We start from the raw sequence: 10,185 nt of genomic DNA on the forward strand, positions 1-10,185 counted from the left end.
ATCCTACAGCAGTCCCCGATCCTATTCCGCGCGCTCCCGCGGCCCCATGGCCCTCACACCGCGCGCTCCCGCCGGTCCCGGTGACGTAGCGGGCGCTGATTGGCGGGCGCGGTGAGGGGCGTGGCGAGAGGCCCCGCCCCCTCGCCCCTCGGAGCGCGGCCATGGCGTACGGCGGCCTCGCGGTGCCCATCATCGTCATGAGCGTGTTCTGGGGGGTGGTCGGCGGCGTCCTGCCCTGGCTCGTACCCAAGGGGCCGAACCGCGGGTGAGTGACCGGGGGGCGGCGGGCACCGGGCACCTTCCCTTCCGTCCCCGCGGCGGTGGGGGGAGGCCCTGGCGGAGGCGTCCCCGGAGCCCTGAGGCGCCCCGAGGTTGCCCGGGCCCGGCGCCGCCGCAGCCCCGCGGGCTCCCGGCGCAGCGCTGGCGCAGCACGGACCGGCCTGGGCCGTCCCCCTGCTCCCGTCTGCGGCTGCCAGAGCCAGACGGTGCCCCCGGAGCCCCTGGGGACCCAGAGAAGCTGTGGCTGCCCCTGGATCCCTGGAAGTGCCCAAGGCCAGGTTGGATGGGGCTCGAAGCAGCCTGGGATAGCGGAAGGTGTCCCTGCCGTGGCAGGGGGTGGAACGAGATGAGGTTTAAGGTCTATTCCAACCCAAACCGTTCTGTGAAACCTCTGCAGACCGAACGTCCTGTGTCAAGGTGGTTCATTGTCAGGCGGTATTTGAGTAACAACTTCCTCTTTCTTTCCTTGCTTGACCTTTCCTAACTTATTCCACCGTCCTCTGGTTTCACACTGGGTGAGACTGGAAAGGCTGCACTAGTGGATTTCTGGGTTAAATGCGTGCTGGTGCCCTTGTAGCTGAGGACAACAGCAGGGCTTCTAAACTGAGGTTTTTCCTGCAGTGGTTGTGGCTGCTCAGATTAAAAACAGACAAGTTTTTGTCTTTCTCTTTTCTCTAGGAGATAATGGCTTCTTAATCTCTCTTCCTCTCTCTGATACTCCTTCTACTCCACAGGTACCAACTGCCTTTTCTCTCAGTTCTTTATCTAAATCCTCAGTATTCCTCCAGCTCTGACATTTCCTGCCTCACTTTCAAACCTGGTGTGTGTTTTATGCCTGGACACGTGCCTGTCCTCAGAAATACCTTGGAAAAATGGCTTCCAGGCCTGGGAGTGTAGGAATTCTGTGCCTCACCAACAGAAGTTCCTGACCTACCATGAGTTAGGGGAGGAAATATATAGATGGAAATGCCTTTTTATAATTTAAAAAGAAAAATCCACTCCACTTTGCCACTGAGTTCCATGAACTGCAGAAATCACTGTTAGAAAATCTCATTTCCTTTCCTCCCATTTCAAACCCATCTGTGTGTGTGTAGCTGCAGTTTTGCCATTTTCAATTTTAAGAGCTTGGTTCTTCCTTCTTTTCAGCTTTCCGGTGGTTTCTGACACAGTTGTGTTTCACCAAGAAAATTTTACACTACAGCTTTGAGGTTTTATTTTGTATTCAGTTTGTAAACCCCTCAATCATTATATAAAATTAAAAGTGACAGTTTGACACTAAAATTTTCCTTAAATAGAATTCTGCAAGGGGAGACGGTGTTTGTTGTGTGCATCCAGCCTCAGTGGTTCACTAATGTGAAGGACACTGCATCACATTTTGCTGCTGTTCACAGTGATTTTGTTAAATCCAGCTGTAAAGTGCTTGGCAGAGCTGTGTCAGTCCTGCAGATCTGAGCCTCTGCAGTTTACTCAGCTGGAAGAAGGCAGAACACTGATGTTGAGTCATCTTTCATATGATCAAAGTTAAACTTGTCCTTGTTTGCTGGGGGGGGTTTTTCCTGTCGCTCTTGTGGACAGTCACAACACCACACCTGATCACATTTCTCCTTCCTCTTGGCAGAGTTATCAACACCATGCTGGTGACCTGTGCTGTTTGCTGCTACCTGTTGTAAGTACAAATAATGTCCTGCCTCTTAAGCAAGGCTCACTCCTGTTGTAATCACAAGTTCCTTTTTTATAGCCTCAGAACAATTAGAAGCTTTTTGAATGTGTCACAGAGATTTGGACACATTCTTTGACAGCTCTTGGAATTCTGTGTGCTGAAGAAATTTTCCTGTTGGAAAATAGTGAATTAAAAAGAACCTGAATCCCTCTTGTTGTCCTCTGACTGGACTTGCTATTCTTCCTCTCCAGTTCCTGCCTCATTTGCTCACAAGTATGATGATACTTGTCCAATTCTAAGATTTTCCTGATTCTTAGGCTTTTTTTGCCTTTTTCCTTTCCACTTTAATTCTAAGGTAATACTAATTCAAACCCACTGAACAGTTTTTCTTTTACATTCCTTGAATATGTTCTCAAAATCTGGTAGGGTGGTGGGTGGAAAGGCTGCTGCATGGTGGTTCTTTTTAGTGAGACTTTGATATATTAAGATCATTTCTGTTTAAATGCACAGTGTATTTTGAGGCTGCCTCCTTTCTGTAGGAGATTTAGTAGCAATAACAAAGTGACTTCTTGAGAGCTCTTCATATAATGTTTTTTTTTTTATCAGGATTTAAGCCAGCTGTAGCTGGAGGCTGCAAGACAAAGCTTGGTTGTGTTTTTCTCTCTTTTTAAAGACTGTAAAGACTGATCTTGTTAAAAAAAAAAAAAACCAAAAAACTGCTGTGCAGAAATAACTTGGAAAGAATTTGTTATGGAGAGTAAAGTGGTAAATGTCTGGTTTGATCTTAAGGGTTAACTTGTTATAAAAAATACTATTTGGAGTTCCATTTGAACCTGATTGGATTTTGTACTTTTTTGAACTATTTAGGCATTATTTTTGCTATTCAAAGGAATTTAAAATGAATATTTAGAGAAATGCAACTCAGTATTGACATGTTCCTGGAGAAGCCTGTTGGGCTGGATTGTGGTACAACTTACATAGGTTTGGTTCAGGTTAATAGTGTGATATTCAGGGTTAATATCAGGTCAGACTCTAGAAAAGTTATTTCTATTCAGAGTATTTGATATGTGAACTCCTAAGAATTCACTTTTGCTTAACTGTAAAAGTCCAGCAAATCTGGTCTGTTTTGCATTCACAGAAGTTTTTAAATTGAAGTTTTGCTGAGTGAATATAGAAATTTGAGAATTTGTGCAAGCAGCTTGAATTTGGGATTGAATTTTGGGCATCTCGGTGCTGTGAAGGTCTCCTTGCCCTGCACATGAAGTTTGTAGCAGGCCAGTCTCATAACAGATCCCAAATGTTTGGCTGAGAAAGGGCAATTTTTTTAGTGATTCTTACTGGATTGTTGCACTTTTGTTACAGTAAGTAGTTGGATGGGTTTTAATTAGGAAGAGAGTTGAGCTTTGCTTTGGTTTTGTTTAAATTTAAAGTTCTCACTTGGGTTTTTTCTTCAGAAATAATGTCTCACTCTTCTAAAACCCTGGAAGTTTAGGGTTTGGTGTCTTTATTCTTTGAGGGAGAGTTTTCCTTGAAGTAGAGGCCATGTGGCATCTGCAACATCCTCTGGATTACGATATGAAATGTATTTGTTGTAGAATTTCTTAAATTTTGGCTGAATTCTATGAACTCTTCAAATGTACAGTCCTATTTGACTTGTAGGTTTAGCTGATTATTTTATCTAAACAGATCCATTATAAAGCCTACTGTCATTAACATGTTTTATAAACTGCTCTTGCATGTCCAGCAGTTCTTTGGTAATTTTGTGGGCTCTTACTTGTCTTCTGAATTTACTTTGGCTTTCTCCAGTTATACTTTGAAAAAAAAAAAAAGCAGCAAAATCTCAGAATGTTTTCAACTCTCAACACATAAATTGCATTTGTAGTATCTGCTTGCCAGAATGCAACAAAAAGCAGATTTTTCTCCTCATGTTGCAAGATAGAACTTGCCTCATCACAGGTTTTCTTTTTTTATTTGTTCATTTATTCTGTATAAAACTGTAGAATAGCCTTGGTTGGAAAGGACCTCAGAAGATCTGGTCCAGCCTTTTTCCCTCTGTTTTATTTAAACACATTTATTGTTCTCGTATCCTTCCCTTTTTGGGGAGGAGGCACTGAAAACATTTAAGACCTTAATTTTGGATGATTAAAGAAAGAGATTAATTTTTCATACCAGTCTTGAAGGAAGCCAAAAGAATTTTTTCCTGAGGGCTCCTCACTGAATATGTTAGAATTCAAATAATTCCTGCAGTGCTGGGTATTTGTGTGTCCTTAGCCAGGTGGCTGGTGCTGTTCTGTGCTGCTCTGTACAGCTGTTCAGCCTCTGCTAGACCTGCTTTCATATCTTTGAGTTACCTTTCCAGTAGAAAATAGGGAAAAAAACAATTTCCTCTCTTCATTAAACACCACTGAACTGGATTTGAAGTCAGTCAGATTTCATCTTAAAGCTGTTTCATCTGTATTTCGATTTAACAGTCATAATTTTGAATAACCGTATTGATTACATGGGATTCATTTGGTTGTTCTGTGGAAGATATTTACATCTAATTTGTGTGCAGATCCTGTACCCAGCAGCTTTTTGAAGAATAACCCATTCCCAGGAACCTCATAAAATCTTAGGCAAAGTCTCAGGAGTTACTGCTGCAGAAATTAGAGGTTACACCATATTGTGAGGTACTATCAGAGTCTAAATCTATTTTTCTGTGCACAAAGCAGTTCCTGAGCAGTGTCATCATGTCCTAACAGAGGACAGGGTGCTTGGAAAATGATATTATTTGCTACTGATTCTAACAGGATTAAAATATGGATGCCCAAATTGACATTTAAACAGAGATAGCAGGACCTTAATTTGTAACGCGAGCGCAGACAGATGGCAGTTGTGGTGGGAAGACCTTTTAAAAAATCTCTCTGGTACAGCAGAAGGGACTTTAATTTCCTCGTCTGAGCTGGATAATTAACAGTAACTGTTCTAAGAGGGATCTGGTAGAATTTAAGGACCTGTGGGTGGCTCGAATGCCATACCTGCTTTTAGCAGCTCTGGAATATTGCATCTTGGATACAGAGGTTTGTTTTACTCAGGACGCTGCGTTTTGTTGTCACACTGGATTATTGTATAAAGCAGCATCACTTAAGCAAAACATGGGAAAAGCTTTTTCACGACTAACCTTGAATGCAAGGCAGTTTCAGCCTAACAACTGCTTTAAATTCCTCAGCCCTCGCAGAGCAGGGAGGAGGAATGTGCTGCTGCCCTAATGCCACCCTGGCTCCGAGCTCGGGTATCCAGCACGGCCCCAACAAATGCCTTTTGAAACCTCCACGCTGCTTTTCCCAAAGCCTGGTTACATAGGTTGAGATTCTGAATGTGCTCCCAGCTCATTTAATTCACAGCCATGCTGGGCCTGAGCTTGGGAAGCAGCGAGAGGTGAGAGATTCGTGCGTGGAGTTCCTTCCTGCTCTGCAGTGACAAAAGGAATAATGTGCTTTAACAGGCTTTTAGTGTTCTACCCTCCTCCCACTTGTGTTACTTCAGGATGCTGGAGGCAGATGGCACAGTGCTCTTTGGATCTGTCTGTTGGATATGAAAAATTAACCCTCGCAGAAGAAATTCCGTGATAATTTTTAAGAGCTGATTCGTTTTTCCCTTAAGTAGATTTAACACCATGGTCTCAAAATACATTGTTGTCACTGCTTTGGACAGCAAAGTAGAAACGTGTCAACCTAAAGGTTTTTGGCTGCTCTCAGTGGTGTCTTGCTGATGTTTTAATTCCTTTGTAGAGCCTGCTACGTGTTCCAAGGCTTGTGTGACTGATGGACTGCTGCAGGCTCAGCTCCTTGTTTTAACTGGAGTCCTACCCCGTGCAAAACTGAAAGGGGCATTGCCAAGAAATATTGGTAAATTTGAAGAGGATTGATGTGTTTTCTTTAAGTCTGACCCATATCTTTTGCCTGTGGCTGTTGCAGGCATTTTGCAGCCGACCTGCACTTGGTTTGCTGGTCAGAGCATCAAGGTTTGTGTGGAATTTTCCATGACTGCCTAAGCACTCTGATACATTTGTGGCAGCTCCCATTACAAAGCTGCTCTGCTTTTTCTCCTCCTTACAAAGCATTCTAGAAATAGCAGACAGATGAGCCAGTGTGTTCACTAAATGTGTTTATATAGTTAGTATTTAACATAGATTTAAATCCATGGAAGCATCCATTGCTTTTTCTGACTCTTGTAACGTTTACAAAGCAAATATATCTTTTAACAGTGGAATATTTATTTCTGTTTAGCTTTCCTGGATATTTTCCACAAACTGCATTCCTCTTGTTCTCAGTTCTGGCTATGGCTTCTGCAGTGTTAGTTTGTGCTCTGCTCCAGTGACAAGGCTGCTATGCTGGGATTTGTATCATATTTGGGTTCTTGTGGGGTGATTTTTTTGTCTTCTTTGTACTCTTTTGTACCCTTTTGCTTCAGGTCCTTGTTTCTTGACCTCTGTGCCAGGTTTAAATTCACTTTTGTTAAGTCTCTGAAAAATATACCATGTCTACAAGGGCAGGTCGTTGTGCACTGAGAAGCAAATGATAGAGAGGATGTTTCTCAGAAGTTGTTGTTTAAGGGATGCTTCAAAGGCACTGAAAAAAAGGTCTGTCTCTTTCATGTTTCCATCTTCTGAGTCTCCAAATACCTGAGTTTCATGTGTCTCAAAACACTTTCCTGTCAAAAGAGAGGTGTGAGGGCAATGCTGTCAGGTGGTTTTGTGTTGCTTTCAGTTGAACAGGACAATCTATTTCACTTGCAGAGTGATTTGGTGCCATAACTTTGGTGGCTGGTCCTTGTGTATGAGTAGAATTTTTATTTGAACCTAAACCTTCCTGAAATAGCCTTTTCTTTGATAGTCCTGGTGTTTGGACAACCTTTCTGTTGTCACAAGTTGCCATTTGGCTGATTTGTCTCTGTTGGCTTGGGGGGTTGTCTTGCAGTTGGCTGATTGCAATTCTGGCTCAACTCAACCCTCTCTTTGGGCCGCAGTTAAGCAATGAAACAATCTGGTATCTTAAATATCACTGGCCTTAAGGATGTGTGTGCTGTGCTGCAGTTCATTGACAGGTGAGTATGATCAGATTTATTGATATTTTTGGTTCTGTTAAAGCTTAAGGAGACATTGAATAGCAATGTGAGCAGTGTGCTCCAACTACTGCAGGTCTTTTGTAGGAGAAATCTGTCTTTCTGTAGGCTGCAACAAAACATTTTGGATGTTAGTCTTGACTGGATACATGAAAAGCTTGAACTGAATTATTGGCAGTTATTTTTCTTTCTATCCTGGCGTGTGGTGCTGTGTTCAGAGGTTTGTAAGGAGAACAAAACATTACTTAAAAAAAATATAATTGGACTGGGGTGTTTTTTAATAGCTAACATAAGTGGATTTCCTAATCTTTAGCAATTGTTAAACCTCTCCTCAAGCCTGCTACCATTTAATCTAAGACCTGTCCTGATTTCCAAGGCAACACAGCATTTCCCTCATTCATCTGGGAAGTTGGACTGGGAGCTGCCATTAGAATGTTCTTTATCTCCTGAGCTCACAGCTTGATGCTTTATTTTGTTTTTAATGACAGCCTGTGTGCAGCTTTAATCCCAGGTGAACCTGGTGGTTGCTATCTGGGCAGTGCTGCTGGAATGTGGTTCTTGCAGTTCCTGGGCTTTTTGACAGGGCCAGCAAAAATAAAGTATTGTACTAAAAGTACCTTAATGCTGTTGGGCTTGTCCAGGAGGGCAGCATTTGGAATTGAAGGTTCAAATGAAGGAAATGTGGAAACAAGCAGCCATGATTATAGTTTTTAAGCTGGTAACTGAATAATTAAACACTTTTTTTTTTGGTCTTTGCACCACACAGTCTCAGTTCGGTGCAGCAGGCAGTGACAATTGATGTTATAGCTCTGTTAAATGCTTTCTGTGAAGTGTCCTGGACATCTGCTCCCCAGTTTCAGAGAATGCTTCCTGTGAATTGGGACGTTGTCAGACTGGGCCTGTGTGTGTCTGCAGCTCCTTTTAAGCACCAAGCAGAAACTAAAGGTAGACTTGGCCCTGCTTCAACTCCAGGCCTGTAATTAGCAAAGTCAGTCAAGCAGAATTTCCTAGGAGCATTTTCACTGCTTGGGTGCTAACATATAATTAGTTAGCTAAAACAGAGAACAGTGTGTTTTGGTAATGGGCACAAAGATCCCTGAATCCCATAGGATGATTCAGTTGCCTGGGATCTGAAATTGGAGTTATCTGGACATAAAAATTTGGCTTCACGATCTGTGTGTTGAAACCAGCAAGGAGAGGCAGGAGGAGAGACAACCTCTGGACTCCTGCTAACAGAATCAGGCCTTTCCCCTCCAATTCAGAAGGATTTTCCAGAGAGCTGGAGTTAAATTTGTACCAAGGAAGAGAGGGAACTTGTGTGTTTGAGGATGACTGCAGAGTTTCTGAGGAGCTGTCATTTTTAAACTCATTAATGGAGCATTTCAGCCCTGCATAGCACATGTTGTGTTACATGAAGGAGTTTGTTTTAACCTTTCATCTGATTTTATTGGCTTGATTTTGGAGTAAAATTAAGGTTGTTGTCTCTGGAAAAAAAAAAAAAGGTTTAGAGAAGTAAAAGCATATAATAATCCTCAAATATCTGTTCTTTGTTGCTTGAAATGCGTTGTCACAGGTCACACCACTAGAGTGTTGTTTGAGTGTTATTGCAGGGCTGAGGTGCTCCATGTCCTGTCCTTGCTCTTGTGGAGTTTGTGCCTAGGCAGGAGCTGGGAGTGAGATTCCATCTGATAAGAGCTGCGATATCTCTCTGACACTGCATGGATTCCCATCAGTGTAGCAACCAGTTATTTCTGGATTTTGAGATGTGCTTTTCCAGCATTCAGGGGACACGTACTATACTTGTTTCTGCCTCCTGTTCCTTTCAGTTGAGGTTTGGGTGGATTAGTATGGAAAATGCAAAGAGAATGAAGTGCTAACTCCCAAAGTGGAAAGATCTTTAAAAATAAGGATGATTAAAGCAAACTTACTTTACTTTACCAACTGAGCAGCCTGAAAATGCCTCAGTGAGCTCGTCTTCTGCTGAGGAACTCTGCATATGCTGGCTTGATTGATCTGTGCCAAATTCCACAAGTTTGCTCTGTGTTTTCAGGCAGTCTCCCTCCCATCCAAGGGATGATTTTATAGCAATTCAGTTGATAGATCACTGAGTTAATGGCCTGGATGGCAGCTGTGAGAGCACACAGAGCTCTGTAGCCGTGGTGAATCCAGGCTGTGGACTCCTCCAAACTGTGCTCCAACACTGCCTTTTCTCCTTAGCTTGGTGAATTCACACTCTGTGTTCTCAGAGCAGGAACTTTGTGCAAGTGGAGAAGGGCTGTCATCCAGCTCCCTGGGTGCTGTTACAGCAGTGAAAACATTTGAGGGAAATAGTTGTTCTACCAGCTTAGAATGTAACTAAAACTACTTGCAGTAACTTCAGAAATGAAACTGCTAAGAAAACATCCACACAGATGAATTATCTCCAGTTCTTGACCATTGCTCAGTGCATTGGTGGAATGGAAATAGCTGTGGTTAACAGCCAGGCCTTTAATTAGCAACGTGTCTCCGTGGAAGGGAATAATGAAGTTGCCTCTTGCTTTGCAGGTGAAGAAGAGATGAAAAACTCCAGTGACCCAAAGGTGCCCTTTCCGTAGCTGGTTGGATACGAAGCCTGCAGTAATGCCTTAACCTTTCTAATGTTCTTCAAGTGGCTTCTTCAAAGCTCTGTGTTTTTTCCTACTATTTCATTTAACAGAGTGCCTAATGCAATTTATACTCCTCTTTGGTACTGTCAATTTTTGACTGTTAACTCCAGGTGTGATGAAAATTTCTATTTTTACGGGTCATGGAATCTCATTTCCTGTTCATTTTTTCTGTAATGACACTTTATATTTGCAGGTCTTAGCTCGTCCGTCATTTTGCTGTTCACCCCTGTTCTGTTTGCACTGGACACAAATGTGTGCAATAAACTGTGTGAGGAGAGGAAAAACAGTGATATCACGTGCTGATGGCAATTCTTTATTTTATTTTATGTTCTTTTTCAAATGAATTGTATTCTTGAGAAATCTGGCCTTAAATTTCTCATGCCTGGAAATAAAACTAATCCTCTGCTTGATACAAAATGTTCTTGTGCCATGTTTAACTGTTACTTTTCTGTGGGTTTAATTGGAATCTTGGAGTTGAGCTGAGGATATTTAGATGAT

General features: G+C 42.6%; 1 protein-coding gene across 1 annotated transcript; it reads left to right on the top strand.

Moving 5' to 3' along the window:
* Positions 1-130: 130 nt before the first annotated feature.
* ATP6V0E1 (ATPase H+ transporting V0 subunit e1) lies at positions 131-10,104 on the top strand. The gene is made up of 4 exons (XM_005523676.3): positions 131-265; positions 1,898-1,945; positions 6,898-7,024; positions 9,587-10,104. The coding sequence occupies exons 1-3, from the start codon at positions 162-164 to the stop codon at positions 6,989-6,991; spliced, it is 246 nt and encodes an 81-aa protein (XP_005523733.1). The 5' UTR covers positions 131-161; the 3' UTR covers positions 6,992-7,024; positions 9,587-10,104.
* The last annotated feature ends 81 nt before the right edge of the window (positions 10,105-10,185 follow it).

The sequence above is a fragment of the Pseudopodoces humilis genome, chromosome 17 (assembly GCF_049639895.1).
Source record: "Pseudopodoces humilis isolate 2021_Gansu_Grassland_sample_001 chromosome 17, ASM4963989v1, whole genome shotgun sequence".
Classification (NCBI taxonomy): Eukaryota; Metazoa; Chordata; class Aves; order Passeriformes; family Paridae; genus Pseudopodoces; species Pseudopodoces humilis.

Bases quoted from the DNA above. Each gene is read 5' to 3' on its own strand.
- ATP6V0E1 (XM_005523676.3), top strand. From the start codon at position 162: ATGGCGTACGGCGGCCTCGCGGTGCCCATCATCGTCATGAGCGTGTTC. The intron at 266-1,897 runs GTGAGTGACCGG...TCCTCTTGGCAG, and splicing joins CCCAAGGGGCCGAACCGCGG to AGTTATCAACACCATGCTGG. The intron at 1,946-6,897 runs GTAAGTACAAAT...GTTGTCTTGCAG, and splicing joins GCTGTTTGCTGCTACCTGTT to TTGGCTGATTGCAATTCTGG.